Source organism: Urocitellus parryii, chromosome 1 (assembly GCF_045843805.1).
Source record: "Urocitellus parryii isolate mUroPar1 chromosome 1, mUroPar1.hap1, whole genome shotgun sequence".
In the NCBI taxonomy this organism is placed as follows: domain Eukaryota; kingdom Metazoa; phylum Chordata; class Mammalia; order Rodentia; family Sciuridae; genus Urocitellus; species Urocitellus parryii.
Genome location: NC_135531.1, coordinates 75,593,607 through 75,620,228, shown reverse-complemented (window position 1 = coordinate 75,620,228; position 26,622 = coordinate 75,593,607). Strand labels below are relative to the sequence as shown.

General features: G+C 45.2%; 1 protein-coding gene across 1 annotated transcript; it reads right to left on the bottom strand.

Annotated features, from left to right (window-relative positions):
• Window positions 1-16,607: 16,607 nt before the first annotated feature.
• Window positions 16,608-26,140, bottom strand: Nr2f1 (nuclear receptor subfamily 2 group F member 1). Its single transcript, XM_026385902.2, has 3 exons — window positions 25,675-26,140; window positions 22,710-23,237; window positions 16,608-17,614 (listed from the first exon to the last, which is right to left on the bottom strand). Exons 1-3 carry the CDS (start codon window positions 26,138-26,140, stop codon window positions 17,334-17,336), a joined length of 1,275 nt encoding a protein of 424 aa, XP_026241687.1. The 3' UTR covers window positions 16,608-17,333.
• Between the last annotated feature and the right edge of the window lie 482 nt (window positions 26,141-26,622).

The window sequence follows — 26,622 nt, the reverse complement described above, 5'->3', positions numbered from 1 at the left end:
CTAACACAAATCCATACTACCAGAGAAATTCGGCCACACCAGAAGCTATTTAAAAGAGCGACAGGACCCTCCTAGGAAAACTGGGGGAAACTCAACTTGGGGTAATGCAATTTGGCAGCTTAAGTGTTCAGGGTTGCAAAGGGGACCTGTTGAATAATAGTGGCTTGGAGGTAGTCATATTCTAAGCTAGGGTGCACCTCCCACTTTCTGAACCCGCAGCTGAAATATCTCCATATGCTGGCTTGTGCTTGGTTTGTGTATTTTTTCAGGAACCCACTCCATAAACTGAACTTTCATTTTTTAAATAAATATTTTATTCTAACCTTCTGGAGTTCAAGAGTCAGAAAAGGGAATCAGGTGCAGTGAAGGACAGGAGTGTGGTGTCATCTCTGTCAAGTGGCAGGGGAATCGTGCGGATCTGAGTAGACAGCATTTACTGAACTCCTGGACACCTAGATTTTGTTCTCAATCTGGGTTTTGGGGGATCTCTTTCTCTCATATCTGGGGGAGGGAAGGAGTAGTTAAGATCTTTATTTGATTAATCGGGAATTTCTTACTTTAAAGAAAAGTGTATTTCCGATGTAGTTTCAGGATGACTTAGATTATTTTAAATTAGAAACTCGTAGACCTGAATTGATATTTCAGGACCATTTTTTTTTTTTTTGCCAGAGAAAAGTATTAAGAAGTTTGAAAAGCTCACTTTAGGTATACTAAGTCAAAAATGGTCAGATCTCTCAAGAGGACCTTCTCTAGCGTCGTTTACTCACTACCTGCATGGGTTGCCTGGAGCTTTAAATCATCCTAAAACATAGAAGCATAGAAGACCATTTTTTAAAATTATCCAAGTTTCTTTTAACTCCAACCCTACTTTTCTCTAAGATTGATGCTGTTCTATCCATTTTCCCCTTCAAATCCTTTAAAAATAAGTTTCTTTGTCTCTTGTCTATATGTCTATATCAGATGTACACTGCCTATTTAGTTAAAGTGTGTACTTCATACATTATAAAAGAACTTCTTTATTTAGCTTCTTAGAAATTAGTAACTTCTAAACATTTTCCAAGATCCCTTGAGGAAGGGAGAGGTGAAACCCCTAACTACCAAATTTCAACAAGGACAGTTTTGGTTAAATTCTGCAGAATGATCATTTGAATGCGAGGTTAAGGAAATGACTTCAAACTCCCCCTGAATGTTCTCGCATAGGAAAGCACCAGAGGTGTCTGACACCTGGCTCCCTCTTCTGCTACTTGCCCCAGGAGCTATCTATCTTGAGGAGTGGGGAGTTAACTCTAAACTTCTTTGCCTGACATCTTAGTAGCCAAATTGGTCTTCAAATAATCGAGTTGGGACAAGGCTGGATGACCACAGAGAGGTGGCAAAAGACAGTTACCCCCATTAAAAGAAACACCATGATTTCAGTCTTTCCTGACATAATTAAAGACTTTGGTAACACTTCTTTATTTTGTCTCATGCTGTAAAAAAAATCACCTACTCCTCCAGTGAATGAAACTTTAAAAGAAATTTAGAATAAATTCTGCAGTTTAATATCTGCCCTTTAAATTTACTAGGTGTGCAAAGAAAAAGGCAAACCATTACAACAACTGAATTACACTTTAGCTATTTAGTAGTTTAACATGAGAGAGAATGAACCCAGTTTTCAGTTTAGTCAACTTTTAAAGCTACAAGTATTCCTGGAAAGTAATATCTAACTGGATTCAGTTTGTAGAGGATTCTAAACTAGAATCTCAACAAGGTAAAATATATCAAATCTCTTGAACAAATGATGGGGGGCGGGCTTTAAGCATTTAAGAATCTGTGATCCACTGGAAGCACAGCACAGAACACACTTCAAATTTTTATGATCAACTTTCAACCCTTAACAATAGAGGAGAGAGAGGAGAGAGAGGAGAGGAGAGGAGAGGAGAGGAGAGGAGAGGAGAGGAGAGGAGAGGAGAGGAGAGAGAGAGAGAGAGAGAGAGAGAGAGAGAGAGAGAGAGAGAGAGAGAGAGAGAGAGAGAGAGAGAGAAGCCATTTGCTTAACTTAATCTGGAACATATGTTTGCACCAGTAGCAGGTTTTTTGGTGTGTGGCTGGGGCTGATCAAGTTGTAAATTTTCCTCTTTAGGTTTTCAGCGCCTGCTAGTTTCAGCCTAACACCTAGAGAGAAACTTTGCGGGGTTCTTCACTGAAACAGCCAAGATTTAACAAAAGGTTTCCAAGCCACCCAGCTGAGTGTTCCCACAGGTAGAACATTTCTATACAGTTAGTTCCCAAAATCCTAAAAACAACTAACAAGTTTAACTCCCCTTTGTTAAAGTGTTGTTAAAATGTCTATAAAGAGAATTTTGTCTTTCATTTGCAATCATTGCCTTCCCTCACCTGCAACCCATTCTTTAAAGGACAATGATATGAGAGTAGTGTGTGCTGTGAAAATGACATCTTCATTCCACAAAACAATGTTCAGGTCCTTTTGATTCATCTTAATTTTTCCCATCAGAAACTTAGAACTATTGATTTTCCTTCTTTGTGTTTCAACACAAAGGAGTTTTTAAAAAGTGTCTTAACTATCTGAAGAGAATCATTTAGTGGTTAAAATAAATGCATATTTGAATTCACAAATCACCCTTCATGTTAAACAAAACTTGTGGTGACTTTTATTAAAATACTAAAACATGGACATGAATTTTTAGTATTTGGTGCATAGATAAATCACAACACTCTTTAAATCAACTAATGATATCCCATAATGACAAATGAAAGTAAAAAATTTCCCTAAGATCAGCTTACTTCATCCTGAAATGGAAATGAGGAGTAGTGATAGGAGTGGGTGGTGGACACTGTTGGTAAATCTCCAGGATTGTAAATATTCATCTGGACCTGATGATTTATCTTTTTCCTAAAAACCTCAGTCAGATTAATGGAGGAAAAGTTAACATGTCTTTTGAAATGTATCACAACGAGTAATTGAGCCATAAATGTGCCCTACATTCAGGTGCACAATTTCCTTGAATTTTTTTATTATATTGATTAAGATGGGCAGCTCACTCCTGGATATTACCTGAGTCAAAAGAAAGCAAGGGCAATAAAATTACCAGCACTGTGCTAATCAAATGCTCACAAACTACTTCAGAACAACAGTGCTAAAAAGCCACTTTAATTCTGAAATGAAAGGTCCTGAGACACCGAGCGCCATCTAGCAAGCAAAGTTAGAATCAAAATGTGCCTGAGTGAAGCACTGTGCACCGAGAGACCAGCGGATAGGGAGGCAAACAGGGATTTGCAGATGCACTTGCTGCGATTTAACAACCAGACCAATCTCACCTAAGCCCAGTGCTACCCGAAAGTTCCTGCTCTTGGACCCAATGGCCAATTCAAACAAACTTAACTACTAAGGTGAGAAGGACTGTTTCTGCCTCAAGCAAAGGCTAAAGGACAGCTCCTCACAGGATTGCTTATTGTTTTTAATTAGAACAGGCGGCCTCTCCATCTTCTCCCTCCCTCTTCCCCAAAATCAGCCCTTTGTCTAACTAGCCCTGCACCTCCTATCCAGATGAGGAAAAGATCGGAGACTGAAAAGCTCACCTTGGGCTGATATAGCTCCCAGGGCTTCAGCGCAGAGGAAAGCGCATTGCCGGGAAAACCTAGCAGGGGTTGAGAAGTCATTCTGAGTTTATAAGGCTGCCCAGACTGCTCCCGACAGGCACTCTGAGCTATCTCTGAGTGGCATAAGACAGAGATTTACTTAACAAGCCATGAATGGTCATGGAAACTGAAAGCTGTCTCCTAAATATAAACAGTATAACTTTATTCTTCTCCAGGCAACCTAGTCTTTGATATTTCTTTTGGCTGAAAGAAAGTCAAAGGTAGTTAGGATGCTGCCAAATACCCCTGTTAGTTTATAGCTCAAGGGGCTAAACAACACTTTTTCCATTTTTAAAGTTTTAATGATGTTACCTAATTAAATGAATATTCTTTGGAAGTGGGTTAACAATATAACTACAAAATAAAGCTTCTGGGTTTCGATATGAAGAAAGTAAAGAATAATCTGCTTTCTGTATAGGCAAGTGCCCCACATTTTTCTTTTAAATCAGTCAATGTGAATTCAAAAGAATAAGAAAGTTGATCTCAATAATATTTCTGTTTTCTAAAGAACTATTAATCTTACTGGAATTTCATTTTAAAGCTGGAAAAATGCATTGTATGTATGTGTTAGTCTTAAATTACTCCTATTTTCCTGCTATTGAATATTGCCTCTGTAATAGCTCATTGATTCACATTGTTTTTAGAACAGAGCCAGAGCTTGGGTTTTCTATTGTTCTCTCTCCCTCCTCTGCCCTCATCTACTACAATTTTTTCCTGTAAAGAACTATGTTTAAAAAAAAACTTTAAAAATAAAATATTAAAATATTTCAATTAGCTTTAAATGCTGCTCAATCTCAGGTATGTTTCTCAATGAGAATATTTATAATAGATATGAAATAACATTTCTCTTTATTTTTTTACTATGTTATTTACTGTCCAAAACAACCACATGAAGAACAAAAGAACCATCAGATAAGAATATACTCAATACGCTCATTAAAGTATCTTCACAGGTTATAGTATTTACAGAAAAAAAATCAACGAAAATCACAACCCACCCAACAAACCTTAGTCAATAAATAAAGGACTCTGGATCTTAACTGACAATTTAGAAAACATCTAAAACATTTCTATAAAATCTTCTCTCCATGTGCCTGAAAACAAGTACAAAAACCTCAGGATGGACAGTAGATAAAATTCTCACTTCCTCTCCTTGCCCTCTTCCTGTCTAAAGTTCAGAGGAAAAGTTTCCAGGTTAGTCTTGCTTCTGAATTGCAATAAAAATCTAACTTTGGATGTATATGTGAGTCTTGTTAAGTAGCTCATTTCTCCCATCAAGGTCTTCTTTAACATGGAATCTTCTCCTAGACAGGGTACCCAGCTGTTTAATTTAACATTGATTTATTGCTTTTAAAAGTAAATTTACACACATGCCAGCAGCGCTCCGTTTTGTTTCCCCAGACTCTGAGATTTATTTTCTACTTAGCGCTTGTCTGACAAAACAATGTCCTTTAACTTTATTACACATCGATGAGGAAATCTGTCTTATTTTTGTTCAGATTTATTGCTGTGTTACTTGTGGGGACTTCTGTGATCCAAAAGGACTGAGGTCTAAAAATAAATTAAAAATTAACCAGAGTTGATCACAAAATAATAGTAAAAACCATAGAATATGGCCCAGCATATACCGACCTGCTGAGTTGCGGGCTGGTGAGGTGGGACACAGGATGAGCTCCCCTAGTAAGCAAAGTGACCAAGGAATGGGAAAAATTAATGGGCAGGTAGTGTTGGGGATGGGTAACTAAATCTGGGTTCTGTAGCATCTCCAAGTTCTCAGTTAAAATGTTATCTGGAACTACACGACAGGGCATCGCTGTGTAACTCCTCACCCTGTGGCTGCCTTACCTCCCTGCAGAACCCCCAATTATCACATGTTCATGAAGACTGAGCCCAAGGGAATTAAGATGGACTTTGAAGCAGCTTTTACGGTACACTTCATCTACATTTGGGTTTTCTTTAGTTCCCATTAAAAGGGCCACTTTCTTCTTTTCATTGATATATTGTCTTTGTATCCTTCATTTCACACTCTTTAAAAAAAAGTTCTCTCATCAGATCAAGTGCAAAAAGGAGGGGATGACATAATATCCATCATAATCATGATAACAACAACAACAACAAACAACTGGTACTGTGGGTTTACATCTGTTCTACGAGAAGGTTTTCTCCTAAGGCATGATCCTTCAATTTAAAAAAAAAAAAAAACAGTCGAGAATGGAGATGATAAAAGTGTTTCTAAGGTTAAATTATATGAAAGCAGGCTTAAAACACACACACACACACACACACACACACACAACTATGTGAGACAAGCTCTCCCCTCTTGTTTTCTCACAGAGGCACTTAATATTAATCTAGAAACTTTTGAATGAGGAAATGAGGACACTGTATCTTTACTAGTAAGAGGTAAAAATGTGATGGGTTTTATTGGTAAGAGGGAGAACTTTCTAAGATATTCACTTCCTTTCCTCTATAAGCATACCATCTTTAAAGATTTTTATCTGAAAGCTTGATTCTCTGTTGCCTTATCCACTCTGATCAGTGAGTCCACAAAACACGTTAATATGATTCAATAATTTTTCCAACACCAAAATGATTTTTTTGGAAGTTAAGGGATCACTCTCTTGAAAACACATCAACACATGCTTGCGCACGCACTTCAAATCTAACCAAAAAGGAAAGAAAAGGGGGGGGGGGAGATGAAAGAAAAGAAAAGGAAAAAAAATGAGAAAAAAAAAAGAAAGGAAAATATCTACAAGGGGGAGGGGAAGTAACTGGGAAACACTGAAAATTCTCCTATTCATATTAGGAGTTCCCCCCTCCCCGTTTGCCCTTTGAAAAGGGGTCCTGTCATTCAGAAAGGAGCCGTTTCTTCAACCTCCTCCCCATCCACCCACAAGCCGGCCCCCCTCAGCCTCGCAGCCCGGCCCCGGCCCACCCTGCGGCCCTCCCCGCACACACACAGTTTCTTCCGAGAGCTTTTTCAAGTAAGAGCTGGAGAGATGAGAGGTGCGGCTTCTCCAACGCGGAGCCAGACAAGTACTTCTCATCCCGGCAGAGCGCTGCCCGGCGCGGCCCGCCCGAGGCCGGGCACTTCTTTTTATGTCAAGAAGCCACCCGGTATCCTGGGCTGGCCGCCCCTCCCCACTGCGGGACCGCGACGCAGCGCTCGGGCCCGTCACGTGGCCGCGCCCGGAGCCCCCGCGGAGCCCTTTGTTAAGCCCCTCGAGCCCCACGCGCGGCCGCAGAGGTGGGGGCGGTGCGGCGGGAGGGGTGCGCCAAGGTGATGACCCGGCTACCTCGGCTTTGCCTCTGCTCACCGGACGGCCCCGAAACACTTTGGGAGGATGCCCCCAAGCATTTGGCAAACCAAGATTCTCAGCTCTTTTGGAGGAAACGAACCTGGGCCACCTCCAATGTTTCAAACCAAAAGCACAAAGGGCGAGGGCTAGGGGCCCAGTGGAGGGCGCGCCTCAGCACAGGAGTGTAACCACTGAGCTGACTTCCCCCCTCCTTTCCATTCCGCCTCACTAGTTTCTCTCTCTCTCTCTCTCTCTCTCTCTCTCTCTCTCTCTCTCTCTCTCTCTCTCTCTCTCTCTCTCTCTCTCTCTCTCTCCTCTCTTCTCTCTTCTCTCTCTCTCTCCCCCCCCATCTTCTGCCACGCTCAGAGGCTCAGTGGGTGGGAATGTGTGTGTGTAAAGTGATTGTGTGTGTGTGAGCGTACGTAGTTAGGTGGAAATTTCTAAAGAATATGTCCTACACTTATAAACTTGCTAGGGTGGGGGAGGATGCTCTCCAGAAAATGGACTGGTGGGAGAGTTTAAGGGACTTATTCGGGAGGAAATAGGGGGTCAGATTTGGTCTAAGTGGAACATCTGCAAAACATTCAAGCAGCTTATTCAACAAAGAATCTAGCCATTTATTGTAGAAATAATAAAAAGCCACTAATGATTATGGTTCCCACCCCTTCCCCCAAAAGGCCAAATCCTAATGAAATAATTCAAAGGTAGGCCTCATTTCCTAATAGTGGAATTAAACAACAACAAAAAAGAGCCCAACTAAACTTTCCAGCTCTGCCTTCTTAAGGGCCTGGGAACCTTGCTGAGAAATTAGGTAAATAAAAGGCGAGTTGGAATTTCTCTTGAGCTGAAGCTGCAGTGCCCCGATTTCACATACTTCTGCCTTGATATGCAATTAAATTACAGTAAATTCCTCTTTAAATAATAAAATTTGGAAGCCTCTTCAGGATTCAAAGATGTCTAGGGTTAAGGAGCTTTTAAAACGTCAGTTTTTAAATGGCTTGTGCAATGAATAGCTACCTTTAAATCCTAAGACCATTATAAATATGCTATACATCTGGGTGTCAGTTTATCTGTCCATATTTCTTTTTAAAATGAGAAAAGCATTCATAAAAAGCTACTTGGCACACTTTATTTTAGGAAAGCAGATGTTAATTTTTTCACGTATCATTTTATGACCAAGTACATGTGTAACGTTGGAAAGCATCCAGAATGCCTCTATTATTTGCTAAATGACTGTTAGTTGAGGCATATTATTCTCAGCCTAACCATGGTATAGGTTATATCAATAAAGTAAACATCTGTGGGTTTTTTTTTTTTTGAAACCAGGGGAGGGGGATATAAAGAGTCGCTATGAGAGAAAGAGGTGTGTGTGTTTGTGTGTATGTGTGTGTGTGCGTAAGCGCGCGTGCGTGCGTGTGTGTGTGTGTGTGTGTGTGTGTGTAGAGCACACCTGCATTGTAGCAAATAGGATATTTATATTGTTCAGTGCAAAACAAAGTCCCTCAGTCGGGCACTCGGGGATATTTACATGGCGGGAGATAAAGTTGAAAGCCTTTCCCGGCGTGCCAAATGCGATTCTCCCTGTGGCCTTCTGCGTAGCAAGATAACAGGTACTGAGCGCTCCTGGAGGCGTCAGGCCTTCTCCGCCGCCCCTCCTTCCTAGCAGCCGGCCCCAGGCCCAGCCCGGGTTGAGCCAGGCGTTCAGGCTCTAGGAATTCCCAAGCACCGCGGTGATTTCAGCGGGGTTCCCAGCCTAGAAATATGCTCAGGAAGCGTCCTCATTTGCCCTGTGTCGCTCGAGGAGCCGGCGCCCAGGATAAGCCAGTGGCGTGATAATTAATGGAATACAATATTTATGGTCCGATGTATTGACTCTGAGGCAAGCGCGCCGTGTAGACAGTCCGTGGGGGTCTGACAAACAGGGGGTGAGTGAACAAACATAATGACCAAAGTACTTATGTCTATCGGGTTTACTCACTTAAACCCGAGGTATGTAACATCGTGATAAATATTAATATCTACCTAGACAGCCCCACAGCACCGCTGTCCTCCTAAGCTCTCCCTTCCTGAGCGCTGCCCTTTTACAGAAAGGCCAGAGAGGAGGTTTTTAACATAAAATGCTGCAAATATGAAAAATAGGTCACCAATAAAATTGGTCTCAGCATGGAGCGTAATTGCAACAAAGTGCCGCCGAGTAAAATCGAGAAGTGAGCTGGCTGAGGCGGCACAGTCGCGAACCATCTGGTGTGTATTAAAAGTGGTGCTGTAAATATTGCTGAGAGCTAATGCATTATCGGCTTCTATAAGTGCACAGGGCCTGTAAGCTTTCCATATGTTAGAATATGTAGATCGAGTGAGAGTAGGGAAAGGTGTCCTATCAATCACTGGCTTCTAAATCATTGTTTTGCCCACTCTTTGTGGAATTTTGGCCCAAAACGTAGGATATTCATCCTCATTCCCCCACCCCTCATTTCCTTCTCTCAGCTCCTCTTTCTCTTTTTCTCTAGCTTTTTCTTCCAGCTCCCTTGTTCCATCCCCTCCTCCTCTCTCCCTTCTCTCCAAGGGGATAGGGCAGGCATCGCTGACGTCACTTCACATCAGTAAAAGAGAGTAACTGTTTCAGAGAGAGGGAGAAAAATTCATCTGTTTTTCATCAGTGCTAAAGTTTGCCTTTTTAATAGAAATGAGCTGCCCAGCCTGAGCTGTACCCCTTCTGTTTTGAAACTTATAACCACCTTTTGGGGGGTGGTCCAAGAGGTTGGGAGGTGTTCTTCATCCTGGGAGCCAAATTGTCCTATAAGTGGTTCTAATGCCAGAATCAGCTCTTATAGATAAAACTAATTAAAATAAGGTGCAAAGATGATGTCTCCTAGAGTAGATGTCACATACACACTTCCTAGGCAAGTTTTGCCAAAGAGAGTGGATGACTCCTGGCTCCCTGACATTTTCTCTTTGAGTCCTGGAACTTCTTTCCTTCTCCCTCCATAATTCCACCCCCCACACACCGATTTGCCACACACAGCACAGCTAATAATTTTCCTGCTGTCACATTACTTTTCTAGTGAAAATAGTCCTCTTTTTAAATTGATGATACCCCCACATTTAAGGGTTTACTATAATTATCCCTCATCACCTCTGAGCCCCCACCCCATATCCTTAGCTACAAGTTTTTACCAGGGCTAGGAAATTTCTCTACATTGTCCCACAGAGATCATTTTCTCTGTCCCAAAGTTGGCCTGGTCTTTTTTATTCTTCCTATTCCATGTCATCCTCCCCTTCCCCTTCCTTTTCTCCCCTTTTCTCCCTCCTGTACATGCATAGTACAAGCCTCCAGCACTTGCCAGTGTGGATAAACCTGCTGGTCATGACAACCCAAGTTCAATCAGCAAATAAATAAAGCTCTTACTTTTTTTTGGCTGCCGGCTGCATTCCCCCTCTGGCCGTTGCCTCCTTTAATTATAGGAGCTATATTTCTTCCCTGGGAGACATTCGAGGGGATTTTTTGTTGGAAACTTGTTTCTGCTGAGTTATTTTGGAGCCAGAACCAGTGAGTGAGTGGCCGGTACCCAGAGGCTTTGAGTGAAGTGCAGATTGAGACATATCGAGTTCCCTCTAAAAGGATCATTTCATGTGGGAGGTTGGACACAAAGTTTGCACTCGTGACTGGCATTCCAGTGAGAGACATGCATATTTTAAAACAACAAAGCAAGCTGGAAAGAAGGCTTAGGGGAGGGGGAGAAAACTTGGAAAGAAGTTACTAAGTGACAAACATCTGTCAACATGGGATAATTTGTACACTCCAGTGTAAAACTATCTGCCTAGTTTAATGGAGTTCAAGGAACAGTATCTAGGAGAGCAAAGGGCTTATATATTTACCCTGTGAGAAAAGGTGGAAAGACACCCCCAAAATAGGTATGAAGATGATTAAAACTACATGAGTGAGTATAATTTGAAAATGTTTCTTAGAATAGTGAGTGTATCTTAAAATTAACTTTTTCTGATGGTTAATACAAAATTAGATCCTATGTGATTTTGAAAGACATACTTTATTTGAAAACAATGAAAAGTGATAAAGTAATAATCAGGATGTTAATTTTATCTTATAGTAAAACAAAAGAAAATAGAAGAGAAATAAAAGCTTAAGCAACCTCTGGTTGCCATGTTCCAGAAATTTCTAGAAGTACCAGCTTTACATGTGTATGTGAGCCAAACATAAACATCTACCTCTCTTTGCACCACAAGAAGAAATGGCAAAATGTTTTCAGAGTATTTTCTCTCATTTAAGCTTGGAGTTTCAACAAGCATAGTACACTTTGAGAGAGAAAAGAAAAAAAAAGAGTTCCCTCTTTCGGAGGGAAGTTTTAAAAAGCAGTGTGAAAGATCAGGCCAAATGCTGATTATTTTTTTTTTTTTTTTTAAATAACCTGACTCTCCAACAATCACATGGAAGTTCAGGCTCCAGCTTCCATGGAGAAATCTTTTTCTTTTCCAGATCTGAAGACAAAAGGAGAGGAGGCCTGGTGGTGAGCGGGATATCTCTGTTAGTTGTCAGCACAGGTCCATGGGTTAGGAATGCTAATGAGCCTCTTGGCCAGCTGAAGACTTGGTGTCTCTCTCTCTCTCTCTCTCTCTCTCTCTCTCTCTCTCTCTCTCTCTCTCTGTGTGTGTGTGTGTGTGTGTGTGTGTGTCTGTGTCTGACGCTCAGCTCACACACACATTCGAGCTGAGCTCCTGCCTGCCGACTGACAAGCACACAGACCTACCCTCGTGCACGACCCTGTCTCTCTCCTTTTTCCTCTGAGCCCAGAGATCGATCGCTGACCCCACGATTGGGCCAACGCTTTATTTATCTGGCTGCGCAATGATATTATCAGCCTTAAACGTTATATACAGCAAATGTCTTCCTAAATCAACACAATAGGCTAGCTTGCAGAGACCAGCCTGGTCTGTCTTAAAGAAATCCTCGCTCTTTTTCTTTTTCTCCCTCTGTCCCCCAGGTACTCCTTCTCCTTTCTTTCCTTACATTTGGGAATATTTTACACTCTGGACTAGGAGATTTGATCCTTTGCTTTCAGCTTGGTTAGGGGAGGCCTTAGCAGTCCAGGAGATGGATAGACACCATTATCCAGCTATCACTGAGATTCCCATCAGGGGTTCCCTTGCCAGCGGGATCTAACTACTCAGACCCACTCTATTCACATGATCCGGATTTCTCAAAATTGGGGTAGGAGGGAAAGCGAGGGGTGGGGAACCGAGTTGCAACCTTGCACCGTGTTAATTGTTTTCTTTCCTCTCAATTACATTCATAAACCTATTTTCTGCATTGCATGTTATTTCTTTGTGCTTCAAAATTGAAACCACGTGCAGCGCCTTCTCTCCTCCACACACACAATAAATGCACTGCCCCCTCCCCCAACCCATCACGTAACTATTTACATCTTGGTTACTCACTCTATGCTCAGACCCTGGGAGAAGAAATTGGCCCCGTGGGACTAGGTGAGGCTTTGTGAACAGCATATCTCAAATCAGAATCTCGGGCCCCCATCTCGGGAAAAGGCTCCTGGGTTCACCTCTCGCTCCCCCCACTGCCCCCCTCAAGGCCCACTCTTCGCACAGGTGGTTTAAGTTTTCACTGGGAGAGAGCGAGCAGGGGGGACATCCAAGGAGAAAGAAAGTTCTGCAGTGTTCGGCCAGGCCCAGCCGCCACCTACGCCACACCCTTGTTTGCCTGCCAGTCGGGGCCAGTCCGGGTCAGCTCTGGCAGCGTACAAACTTCTATTGCTCACAGACCCCTGCGCCCTGACGCAGCGGACCCCGCACAGGGAGCCACAACTCCCCGGGGAGTATTCCAGTCCCGGGTCTTCCCAGGCAAAGAAATCCCACAATAAATAAATAAATAAACTCCAAAGGGGGGAGGGGAAGCTGGAAAATGGATTCGCTGACAAGGAGAGATAATAAATGAGAGGCGCTTTCAGATAGATATCTCAGACGTGAAATTGCGCCCAGCTGGTTGTGTAAGCAAACAAATAGTTTCATGTTAGGAACTCTCAACTTGTGGCTTGATGAATAGAACACGACAGAGGTAAATGGGTCTTTAACTCATTTAGGAATACAACTCTTTGGCTTCGCAAGTAAAAGGCCCAGTGACGCCATAGATCCTGAGCAGGCCCTTTAACAAGAGTTTTATTAGTTCCCACTTGTGTCCCCCTCCACTCCCTCCTCATGCTCCTCATGGTCTGCTATTTGCAGAGACATTGATGATTTGTTCTGAGGAATCCAGGAACTGACGGGAGGCGATTCAGTCACTGTAGGAGATAAAAAAAAAAAAAAAAAATGCCTACCGGTGGAATAAGAGGAGAAAGAATATTTTTTAAAAATAACTTTATTTTTTGCACATCTAGAGTGTGCAAAATCTCAGGTGGGTCGGGAACCTCGGGGATCCAGTTCCCAGCAGCCCTGAGGGCAAAGCTGAATGATGAGGTCTCCCAGACCCTACAAAGACCCGTTGCTGTTGCCAGAGACCAAGAGTCTGCCACAACCGGAGGGGTGGAGTCCCGGAAACATGACAGGGACCGCATCTTCCTCTCTAGTATTCCTTTCACCTAGCCTGGTCCCAGATTGGAACGTGGAGCAAGGGGGACAGCAGAGGTCTTTTCATCCTCAGAGCCATACCTTATACCCCCGTGCAGAAAAGGCGCGATCTTCTTCCCTAGAGATTCCCTGAGGAGAGCACATCCTGGGATATAGCTTTTCAGATGTTTTAGGCAAAGATTATGGCTAAAAGTAGTTTAAACTAACTTCAAAGTTGATAAAGTTCTCAGCTGTCCAGCAAGTGTTTGGATTAGAAAAGAAAAAAAAAGTTAACTTTTCCTAGATAAAAGTTAATTTCACGAGGGAAATCACCTTATGTGAGCTGCGGTCCAACTGATAAGATGTATTTCCTCTGGACCTGGGGAACCTCTTGGTCCTACTTGGACAAGTTAGCTCAGCTCTACTCTTCTGATCTTTTAGGACTTGAGACAGCTTTGACAGGCTGAGGTAAGGCTACATGCCCCATGACAACCGTCTAGTCTACACCTGCCTGCAGCCTTACACCAGAGTTCCATGGCTCCCCCTGGCGCATGGCATGAAGGCGGGCTCAGTACTCAGGAGCCTCCTGGCGGCCACCCAGGCGGAGGAAGCCTGCTTCTGCTCCACCTCACCTCCTCTTAGGGTCTGAGACGTCGCGGCAACCAAGGCCTGAGAAATCGCTGTATGTGGAACCGGGGGAGCCCGGTCGCAACTGGAGCCTGCCGCTTCGCTTCGCACTCTCTGAGACCTCGGGCTGCTTGGCCGCTCAACCCTCATCCCTCATCCCCTGAGACGCAGTAAAGAGGAGGAGGGATATTTTAGATTGCCCGGAACAGAAGGACCTTTTCGGCTGTCACAAGGTTCAACCCACGGTTTAGATGCTGCCGTCTTGGTTTCTAAACTGTCCCTTAGCGCAAGTTGATTCTTGAGTTCTTTCTACACTGTGAGAATGGAAAGCCTTTGGGCAGCCTGTTGGTCCCAGCAGGATTAACCAATGACTCCGGAGTCCCTGGAAGCTCTGATTGTGCAAAGACGACTCTCTGTGCAGGCCAGGGCCACCCTAGCCACCCAGGAGATCACAGGAGAAACCCACAGCCCCAGCCTCCAAATAGGTGAGGAGTATGTGGAAACTCCTTTCTCTTGGTTTCCCCACAACCCCAAGGCACCCTGGCTCCTCCAGGAACCCAAGGGAGTCTATGAGGCCATAGGAAACCCTGCTTCTCCCTGGGCTGTGCCGGTTGATTCTAATCTCAGCTTGGGCCCAGCCTTAGAAAGGTGGCCAGGATTTCCCAGGCCAAGAGTAACTCTGGACCCTGTGAGCAAAAGTCAAGTCACCACTGTTACCTCTGAACACTGGAACAAAATCCTAGCACAACGCACTGGGTACCTTGTCCTTGGGCCTCGATGTTGAAATTAATTGTAAAGTACGTTTCTGACCTATGAAATTGTTTATCTGTTTTCATTAGAGGGATCACATTGTAATGAATATATTTACATCTCATTTCAAGAAACACAGGAAAGATCGTGAGCTCTCTGAGGCTGCTGGCTTCCCCAACACCTGGGCACCCTAACTGCAGCTTACCCCATCCCTATCCCCACAAGCTGCTCTTAGGCAGCAGGAGTGGGTTCCTAATACCTCCTGGAAGGTGATCAGGAATTATATTAGCTCTCCTCATTCCCTCCTGCCTTAGGTGTCCAACCTGCAAGGAATTCAGCTTGGCCCAAAGAAGTTCTTGGGTGTGGTGCAGAGGATCTCTCCAGGGAGTAATTCTGGCTGCTCCAGTGCTCTGCACCCTGCTGTCCTACCTCGAGTGGTCCCCAGGCAGCCTGGTTTCTGATCTTGAACCTACAGTGGTTTCTCCACAGTGAGCTAGGCACTGCCCATGCTGTGTTGCACTCAGAATATTAAAAACCTCAAGTGGGTTGGAGTACAGGAGCTTGTTAATGCATTTTGGGGGGTAGCACCTGGAGACTTCTAGATAGCAAATTGAAAGCAAAACATTGCCAGTGATTTCTGAAAGTGAGGCTCTTGCCTCATACGGGCCTGTCTGGGGCTGGGGGGAAGGGGAGGGTGAGAGGTGTTATTTTTGAAGATCTGGCTTTATTAATACGCTAAGAAAGAGCTCCCTTGGCAGTATGTGTTCTCACAGCTCCAGCTCAGATCCTATAAAACATTCATGCTCCGAAAGCTGTTACAGAGAGCTGCCCCCCACGCACACCCAACTAGAGGCCTCAAGGGGAGGCTTCTGCCCTCAAAGAGCCATAAGGGTCCAAATGCTTTCTGGGAAGAACTCCTCCAGTTCAACTCCCAACTCCTAGGTTTTGGGTCAGCACCCTACTAAAAGCCACAGGAGCAGAGTACCCTTCAGTCCACCCACCAGATTTCCAGACCATCTTAGGAGCCCTCATCATAGGGTATGGAAGGAAAGGGTAATCACCGTCAGATCTTCAGAGGTTCAAAGTCAGAACCCTGATGTAGAGGGCCTGACAATATCCTAGAGCTGGGGAGAAGTGGACCCCCCCCAGCCACTTGCCTGCACATATAAGCCCAGGGCTCGCAGAGGTATCTGGTTATATATTACCCCGCATGTTTCTTGCAAACCTCTCCAACTCCCACCAAGTTCCCACCTTCAGTGAGAACCCAGGTGCTGCCACTGGGTCACTGAAGCAGACTGTGCCTGGTTCTTGGTGCCTACAGACTTAGCCCCAGTGCCTAACTCAGACCCAGTTTGCTCCACTTCTCTACCCAGATGCATACAGGGCTACCTTCAGATCACACAGTCGCAACCACTCTTGTCCTTCGTCCTCCACCAAGGCACCCTATGCTGCTTGAGGACTCCAGCCTTTATAGAGCCCAGACCTTCACATTTACAAAACCGAGACAGTGGCTAGTTTTAGGAAATGAATGTAGTCAACTTGGTATTGGACCATAAATTTTCCTACTTCCCCAATTCTGGTAATAATTGAGCTGGAAATTAACCAGGGGTTCTCTTGTACTGATGACATTGGCCAAACAACCACACACATGGGTTTTGCTAAATTCTTTTATTTTTGTTTAAATTTTCACTTCAATTTTAATTCTTGAAGAACAGCCTCGACAACATATATCGCACTCATTATAAGAAGCAAAGGGTTATATCAAAAATTATTAGTATAGAATCACAGGAAATCTGGTTTGGAACCAGAAAAAAATACAAAACAGATATAGATACATAGACACAGGACAAATTTTTTATAATTATTTGGAAAATGTTATTTTCCCCTAATTCTTGTTTCCTTTTTTCTTTATGCGCATACGATGTTTAAATTTTACAAAAAAATGAAAATAAAGACTAGTATTTTACAAAATGAATAACAATGTTCAGTGTGTGTGTGTGTGTGTGTGTGTGTGTGTGTGGTGTGTTTCTACATAGGATTCAGTCCATTTCCATATGTGTTGTTTTTCTGTACAGAATATATCCACATCCGTCCACAATAAATCCTGGAAGGTCCATTGGTCTCCTTCTGTTTTATTAAAATTCTTATGGTCCTCTCTTCCAAAAAATGTTTTCATTTTCTCACCAGACATAAGATCCTTTTTTCTTTCCTTTGCAACGTGCTTATAGATCTGATCCTAAAAGAGTTTCTTTTTCTCCTGGTTTGCAGCTCCAGTTGCATTTCTGCAGGGTGGGCTGCTCCTGTCCCCAGCATTCTTTCCCCTGCCTGGTCTGCCTGGCCTGCCTGGTCCTCCACACCCGGAGAGTCCCCGAGGCGTTGGAGTCCTTGGCCCGGATGAGTCCTCTGAGTTTCTAGTGGGGGCAGGGGCAGGCAGGAAGCACCCAAGGTCTAGGAGCACTGGATGGACATGTAAGGCCAGTTGAAGCTGCTCCCAGACAATAACATATCTCGGATGAGAGTTTCAATAGGGGTTTTACCTACCAAACGGACGAAGAAGAGCTGCTCGATGACAGAGGAGGACACGGTGCGCAGCGAGGGCAGTCGCAGCAGCAGTTTGCCGAAGCGGCTGGGCTGGTTGGGGTACTGGCTCCTCACATATTCCTCCAGTGCGCATTGTGATTTCTCCTGCAGGCTTTCGATGTGGGCGGCATCCGACAGGCCACAGGCATCTGCCAGAGCAGCCACAGGAGGGAGAGACAGGGAGAGGGGGCACATGGTTAGCTGGAGAGCAGCAAAGGCACAAACAACAAGCCATTAATTTTTTTAAAGAGAATGAAATAAGGAAGAAAAAGAAAAAAAAAAGAGAAATCTTCCCCTCATACCTCCCCCCTCTCTTCTTCACCATTCCTTTCCAGATACAAATAAAAATAAATCATAATCCCACTGTAGCAGAGGGGTGTTGGGGAGAGATGCACACTCATGCAGAGGCAGCAACCTCTCTAGACTCTTTGTTTTTCCCCTTTCACTTTGGATTAAATAATGTACGATGCTGGAGCCATGTTTGCTGTATGTAGCAACCTGTCCTCGCCTGCAGGGGAGCATCCTTCTGGCTGTGCTCATTAAAGGGAAGACTTTCCCCATTTTGCCCCTAATTTGGGGGTGTTCAGGACTTCTGAAAAAGTATATAGCCTGGAGGCAGTTCTCAAAGGCTTCTTAGAGTCCCCTCTCAAAACCAAATGACCCCAACTAAAAAGCTCAAGGAGAACCTAGATTATGTACTGAATGTGTGTGTAGGGGGGCAGGTAAGGAATCATGGGCTGGCAGTGCCTAGAATCAGATCAAGCTCATGCTTTAGCAATATAGGATTTGAGATCCACTATCTATGCAAGCAAAGACTCTGCAGCAAATCCTCCATGAGAGTGTACACTTCTATCTATGCCTTAGATCAAGTAATTGAAAATTGGTCACATCTCTAAGCTGTATACTAATCAGAGGAATATGGCTCAGTTATACTAGGCTGCAGAAGAGACATCTTTGGTGAGCAGACACAAAGCTGGGCTAGAGGCAGTAGCAGCTGCTGCCGGTTCAGAATCAGGGAATAGGGAGTTAAGGGGAAACTTGGGGGAGATAGGTTTTCTGTGGTAAGACCTAAGGAGAAAAAGGTACCTCTGCAAAATGATGACATTTCAAGATCTGTGTGCTTATTTCATACCAACCAAGGCCCTTATTGGTCTTCTAAAGACATTTCAAGACAGCAGATCATACTTTATCAACAAACTTGAGGCAAGGAAATGGAGGGTTTAGGTGGAATCAGAGGAATAAAGACTTCCATCTTAGTTCAAATACTCATGTTGTTTCTCACATTAATAATAAATATTTTAGAAATAGGAGGATCACAGAGGAGCACTTAGCTAGTCAGGTTGACTAGAGATCAAAGACATAGTTTGCTAATATATAGACCTGTAAGAAATACATGCATGGCAATGCCCCCAAAAGGATACCATATGATTGTGAATGGGCAAGTGTGACCCTAAAGAAGACATCACAAATGATTCAAAGAGAAACCTGCATCCACTGAGTTCCTAAGCTTTATGTCCTTATATTTCAAGAACTAGGATTTACAAAGCATTCTAATACCTTCTTCTACAAGGCTATGGCCTCAAGCAAAAATACAAATAAAACTAGCAATAATTCAAGACCTTCTGAGGCAAGTCCCCTTTGACCTCAGATTCAGACTGGGTTCCTTTCAGATGTCTAATTACTCCAGCCACCTGGTTGGATGTATCCACAGTGGCTTGAATTGGGAAGTCTGTGAGATTTTATGGCCAGCAGGACCAGGACAGAAGCTCTTTGGGGTTTCACTATTTAGAGAGGTCTGCCCTTGGTTCTACTTGCTTACCTGATCCAGCTGAATGGCCATCCTGCAGACCCATATTTACATATATCTTGCTTTACATGTATTATCTTTCATTGTGCCATGAATCCCTTTTAGCCCAAGACAATATGGAAAGAAACCATTGCTACCCAGAAAAAAAATTAATGATCCATATGGCAACCCCTCAGATCAGTAAAATAGTTATCTAATATTTGCAAGTAGGGTTCCCAGAGTGCAAGGTCATTCTCCTACTCCCAGATAGGTCACTTCAAGAGAGAAGCTCAGGAAAGTTAAGCTTGAGTTCTGTGCTTTCTGTTTCCATTTCTTTCCTTCTTTGGGAATGCGGTGCTTCTAGCTGGGCCTGTGGTCTCCCTACAGCAGGAGCCCTAATTCTGGACCTGGCTTCTCACCCTGGGTATTCATTAACCCCATTGCAACAGAATTTTCCCAAGTGTGGGCTGAGGATATGCACTCTCACATCAATTGGGGGATTGTGGTGGAAAAGTTAGGTAAGCAGGAGGTGAAATGCAGTACATATTTACACTCCATGAGTTATACTTCAGATAAGAAAAGGAGATGGATTGTGCAAAATTCATGTCTCACTTTTTATATGGTAGTGTCAATGTGGGAACCCTCAATATTTCTTCTACAGTGTATGGAAAAGAAATTATGTAAATAAATAACCATTACTGCTCAGGCCCTCCCGGCTTAGCCTTTGTAGTGCAGAGAATGTATTTCATGTTGTGCATTCAGAAGAGTTTAGTGTTCAGGAAATATAGATGTAATCAGCTGCCATAACTAGAAATCAAAGTTATTATTGTGCTGAAAATGGATTTATTGTATTTATGTTAACTAGATGACTCCTTTCAGAGATGGTCTCATTTATTTGAAGGAATATTTAGGTGTATGAATTAATGAATTTTTTTTAAAAAAGTAAGTTTAGGTCACGACCTAGTCCTTGGATGCTGTCCAGAATATTAAGGATTAAACATACCATCCGGAGGCCAAATGTGAAAACCACCACAGGGGACCCCCCCGTGCCAACTTCAAATACTTGCCAGAGCAAACCGCGTTGGACAATATGTCTAAAACTGTCTTTTCCATCATTCAAAGTTTGCTTAAAAGTTGGATGACTTTGAGAAGGCTACCCATGAATTCCCTTCTGGCTGGCAATCAAAACAAGTTTAGTCAAAAGTGGAAATGTTTTGTATGGGGGGTGGGTGGGTGAATTACTACTGACAGCTCTATTTCCATTTTCAGATATTTTTCCTTGCAGTTTTCCAACAAAATATTGTTAATTGTTCACTTTTAGGCATCCCTTGCACCTTGAAGACTTGGTTCAAGAAACTTCTTTGGAAAACTTTTTTTTTTTTTTTTAAATGGTACACTTTTCACAGGAATATTTTAGGATGGAAAGTTAAAAGAAAAGCATGAATAATTCCACAATGTTCCCAGCAGCCGGCACAGTCCTTGCCTCTCTCTGGGAAAGGGCATAAGATCAGTAGAGTCAAGGGGAGTCAAAGAATCTTGGGGGAACAAGGAAAAGGGAGGGAAGACCTTTCTTGAGAAGACCTCTGTCCAGCTCCAAGTCACATTTATGCTTCAAGACACCTCGCTGGATAAGATTTTAAAATCCTAGCTTCCCTGACACTGGCTTGCTTCCTGATGAATTTGGCTAAAGAATCGGGTAGTAGAGAGCCAGCCAGGCCCCATGCCTGCCAGAGCTAAAGCAGCCTGGTCGCTGCTTCCCAGGCTCTTTGTCACTTTTGAAAAACACGTTTCCATCAGGAAGACTTATTAAGATAAAATGCATTCAAACACCAAGGAGGCTATTCAATAAATCTTCCATTTGTTTTAAGGTTTGCACTTTATCCTCTTGCAAAGAATACTCCTTCTCTCACTAGCAGACCTGCATTTTCACTGAAAGTAAAAGGGGGGCAGTCCAAGTCCATGGCTCTGGCCACCCTGCATACAAATGAGATACTCTTGTCTAAATAAATTATCTGCTGTTCAGATCGATATTAATACTACATTTGCTACATTACAATATTGTGCAAATTTAAGAGTCATTTTAATACAATGTAAATACGATTCTTCACGCATGAAAGCCAAGAAATATTGATAGATTTTACCACTGCTTACTGTTCAACAAGGCCTTGGGAAAGTGGTTTTGCCATCTCTGCTCAAGAATGTTTTTAATTTGGCTTTTGGAGGGCCCGACTCTAGGATAGATTCATTAGAATGGTTTATTTGTTCCCGAATGGAGGAATTAAAAAACAATAGTGCCAACAATGGTGATAAAACTGCAGCTACTCCTACTCACAGTGGGCAGGGCCCAAGACCTAGTCTAAGCAGCACTGTTCCCCACCAGCCTCCTTTCTGGCTTTGTTTATATTTCCCCCCATTACCTGCTGTACAGGGTGTTTATATGTTTCCCTCTTACAGGTTACAATAATAAAAGGCGGGCAGTGTTCTCAGAGGCTCAGACCAGAGCCCTTCAAAGAAAACGTTAATGCACTTTCCTGGAAGTTAATTTGAACCATCTATCATAAGAGAAATTGTTAACATCCATGTTACCACCACCTACACTCAATTTGATATTTTCAAGGCACTACTTTAAATTTTCAATATTCAGTATATTTTGCATAGCTATGAAATTTATCTGCAGGCCCGGAATCCTCTCTTATTTGCGGATTCTACAGTATTGCTTTTGTTTTTTATCTTTCTTGTTTAGATCGAATCCGTTTTTTATGACCCTCAATAACCTCAGCAACTGCAAACATGAATGGTTTCCGATAAGGGAAAATCAGGCAGCAATAAAGTAGGATTATTTATGATTTATTTGCGTGTATTCTTCTCTTTCCACCTCTGAGTGTCTCTTTCTGTCGGGAAACTCATCCAGGGAACGTGCCACACAGAGTAGGAAGCCACATTCCCACGTTCTCTTCCTCCCCTCTCCTCCCACAGAAACGCTGAGCCCTGGCTCTCTCTCTCACACATACACACACACACACACACACACACACACACACACGCACACACACACACACACTCACACGCACACCGCATACACACACGCACACTTACACACCGTACACACGCGCAGCCAGAGCGACCCACAGCACAGCCTCCCCTCCTCCCTAGGTGCACACCCACCGCAGTCGCGGATCCACGCGGGGGTCTCGGCCTCTAGGCCTGGCTGCCGGCGGGCCGCAGCCGCGCAGCATCGGCTCCCCGCACCGCCGCGCTCCCAAGATGGCAGCGGCGCGGCCGGCCGAGTTCCCGCGCCAGGGCCGCCGACCTACGCCAGGCCCAAGGTCCGGCGAGCGATCGGTCTCACGCCGCGGCCTCGGCGGCGCGGGAGACGCGGGAAGCCAGGCCTCGGCAGCGAGGTGCTGGCCCTGGCTCCCGGCGCGGCCTGCCCTCCCGGCGACCGACCGCAGCCTCACCTGACGTGAACAGCACGATGGCTTTGAGGCAGCTGTACTCTGCGGAATCGACGTGCAGAGCCTTGAGCTTCTCCACCTGCTCCTGAAAGATGCGGATGTGGTCCATGAAGGCCACGACGCGGTCGGCGGACATGGGCGAGGCGTGCAGGCCGGCGGCGGCCAGCAGCGGCGCCACGTGCAGCGGCATGGAGCACTGGGCCGCGTTGAGCACGAACAACTCGCTCCAGGTGAGGCGGAGTAGGGACACCTGGTCGGTGATCTGCAGATCCGGGAAGAAGGGGATGTTGCGGGCCCACTCGACGGCGCTGAAGAGCAGGCGCGCGGCCAGCTCGCAGATGTTCTCGATGCCCATGATGTTGTTGGGCTGCATGCACTGGCTGCCATAGCGCGACGTGGGGTAGGGTTCGGCGCGCAGCAGCAGCGAGATGTAGCCAGACAGGTAGCAGTGGCCATTGAGGGGGTCCCCGTTGGTGAGTGCGTACTGGCCTGGATTGGGCTGGGTTGGAGGCATTCTTCCTCGCTGAACCGCTGACAAAAGAAAGAGAGAAAAGAGGCAATGTGCATCCAGGGGGCTTGCGAACATCGCGCGCCGCAGCGCACCCGACACAATGCAGCAGCTTTTCCCCGCAGCCACACACTCCCGGGCATATCTAAACCGCTGGTTCTCACAGCCCACACCTCGAGGAGATCTGGGATGAGGCCCTCCAGCTCTGCAACTCGATGGGTCCAGCCATAGCCTGCTGCCCCTGATCATCTCAGCTCCAGCGGAGCTAGGCCTGACTTCAGGGACCCAGCTCCGCAAGGCGAAGAAAGTACCATCCACCCCACGGCTTTCAAAGAGGAACATCCAGATAAATGAAACCCCATTCACCCCTCCAGAATGAAGCAAATCAGGGTTAAGAAGAAAAAAATAAAAAAGGCGAAACCTGAGAAAGGTTGTGGTTGGAGGCAAATGCCTAGCGGCCTCCTCATTTGCAAACAAGCAGCGTTTTGCTCATAAAATGTTTCCATATTCTCTTAAAATGCTATAGTATTATCCTTAAAATAGATACAAGTTACATATCCTACTAACCACTTACAACTTTTGAGTAGAGAACAAGTATCCTGTAAACCTCCCTTCTCCCCTCCTCCCGATCGCCCCATACAAAGTTCTCACTATTAAAAGCAACAGAAAATTGAAAATTTTCAAGAAAAAGTTGAACTTACAGTAGCCAAACATTATTGAAAAAAGTGGGAAATATAATTAATGTCTGTTCTGCTCCGTGCCACTGCAACCTGCAGCCAGCTTTTGCCCAGTGAATGCACGAGCTTGCAACTGCAAAAACACTGGATTCATTAACCATCTGAATGCAAAACGTAAGCATGCTTTGAGTTCTTAAAGCTGACCAAAGTTTTTTTTTTAAATGTGTATGTTTTACTTCAACAGTGCCAACGTTTTAAATTGCCAAGTAAACAAAGACAACTTTAGGAAAAGTTAGGGCTACTGAACTCTCCCCCCCCAACAAATTAATATAGATATGTCCATGTACATGTAGCTGCCTTATTTCAGGTTGTGCACTATTTTCTTAAGTTTGCTTTGATTCTAATTTCAATGCAAGTTCCAGTGCAATTTAAGACTTGAAACATAATGGCTCGAATACTTTTTTTCTAATTATAGTTTTGAACTTGGCAGTTATTTTTCAATTAAATGAGAGCACAATTCAAAGTTTTTTTTTTTTTCTCCAAATGCCTACAAAATCTCCCTGGAGCTAGAAATGAAGTCGTCATATTTGCCTGCTCCTTGAAATCTGAAGGAATTCAATTTCTTTTCTTGTGGCATATAAAATATAATTTTAAAGTCAATTACAAGAAGGAGTAATCTGCATTCTGCAAAATTGACTGGTTCACTAATTTGACTATAAGACATCTTTAATGATTGTCAGGAGATAAACTTTAACTATAAACAGCTAAATATATTTATAAGAAAAGTGCTGCATCTCTTGCCACATGAACATGAAGCATATCCAAATACAACATCAAAAGTTGTGTGTGTGTTTTTTTAAAAAAACAAACCCATACAACAGGGATTAAATGATGTGGAAGCTCATGCCAGCTGCAGTCTATGCATTATGGCCAAATCAGAAGGATCGGTAAATGCCGTTGTAAATTGTAATTTGTATGCAGTATTTAAGCAGAGGGTGGAGTTTGATGAAGAAATAAAATGAGTATCATGCTTTAAAAAAAATGACACTACTATGAAAGCACAGTTCAGTCACAAACTTTCCTTTCAAAGTAGAGGGGTGAAAACAAGGCCATAGCTCTGGAGGAGGCGGCCCCAGCTCCATGAAGAGGAGAGGGAACCAGTGAACAGGCCAGAAGCCCCCCTTCCCCCCTAATTAGACCTACAAGTGCAATAAATCTCACTCCTCTTTTTCCAAGCTAAGCTTCCAAAAGGATGATGGCAGCAATGAATCTACTGCTCATGGTACTCCAGCCCCCAGCCCTCTCCTTTTTAAAATAAAGGGTATAAAGAGGTGAAGGGGAAAGTGGAATGAAAAAACACAGGAACTGTTTCCTGGGGGAAAATAGGCACCCCTGCCCAAGTTCATGCCAGCACATCCCCAAGCATCCTCACGCACACGCGGGAAAGAGACACACACCAAGCACATCCAACAGAGGAAGGGAGGGGATTTTAAGCCACAGCTCATGATCCCAGGGACACAATCCTGAGCAGGCAGCGGGCGGGGTGGGGGAGCCGGGGAGAGGAGCGCAGGCTGGGAGGGGGAGGCAGCGGCAGCGAGCTGAGCGCGGGGAGGGGGGGACGCTGGGGGAGGAATGCAGCGGGGACCACGGAAGCTGGGACGGGCCGGGACCACAGGAACCCCAGGAACCCCAGCCCCACACAGCAGCCACCCCGGTGAGACAGAAAGAGAGAGCCAGGAAAGCGGGCTAAGCGCGGGGAGAGAAGCAGAGAAGAAATATTCACCTTCCCGCCTCATGCCCACTTTGAGGCACTTCTTGAGGCGGCAGTATTGGCACTGGTTGCGGTGGTGCTGGTCGATGGGACAGTTCCTGTTGGCACGGCATGTGTAAGTTAAGTTCCTGCGGACGCTCCTCTTGAAGAAACTTTTGCAGCCCTCGCAGGTGAATTGGCCGTAGTGCTTGCCGCTCGACTTGTCCCCGCACACCACGCACTCGATATGCTGCTGGCTCTGGCCCGAACCGGGCGGGCCCTGGCCCTTGTCCCCCGCCGTGCCGGGGGTGGCGGGCGCTCCAGGCTGGCCCGGGGTCTGCGGCGTGTGCGGAGCGCCCGAGCCCGCCTGCTGCTGCTGCTCGCCGGCGCCGCCGCCGCCGCCGCCGCGGGCCGCCTGCGCTGCGGGGTTGGGGCCGCCGGGGTTGCCCCCGGCCACGTCGTCCTGCGGATCTCGCCAGCTGCTAACTACCATTGCCATATCTTTGGGCCCTGGGAGCGCTGGGGGGAGCCGAGCTGCTCGCCGAGGGCCGAGGGGCGCGCGGGCGCGCTGGGAGGGGAAGGGGAAGGGGAAGGGGGGAGGGGGAGGGGGCGGGGGGCCCACCGGGCGCCCCGGGGTCGCGGGAGCCGAGCCCGAGCCGGGCACCGGCCGCTGCCTCCGCCGCTGCCGCCGCTGCCGCCGTTACTGCCTCGGCCGCCCCGCTGCTGCTGCGCGCCCGCCCGCCCTGCTGGCGTTTTGTTGTGGTTCCTGCTGTTTTCTTTCTCTCTTTTTGCAGCCCCCCCAGGCTCTCAGGCTCCCCCCCCAACACCCCTGCTCCCCTCGCCCGCTCCCCCCGCGCTCCGTTCCTGGGGGGGCCGTGCTCTCCTTCCCCCCTCCCCACCCCCCGGCGAGCAAGCTCCCTTCTCTCGCTTTTTTCTTCTTCCCCAAGTTGCAAAATCAGAAATGGCACAGGCGGCAGCCGG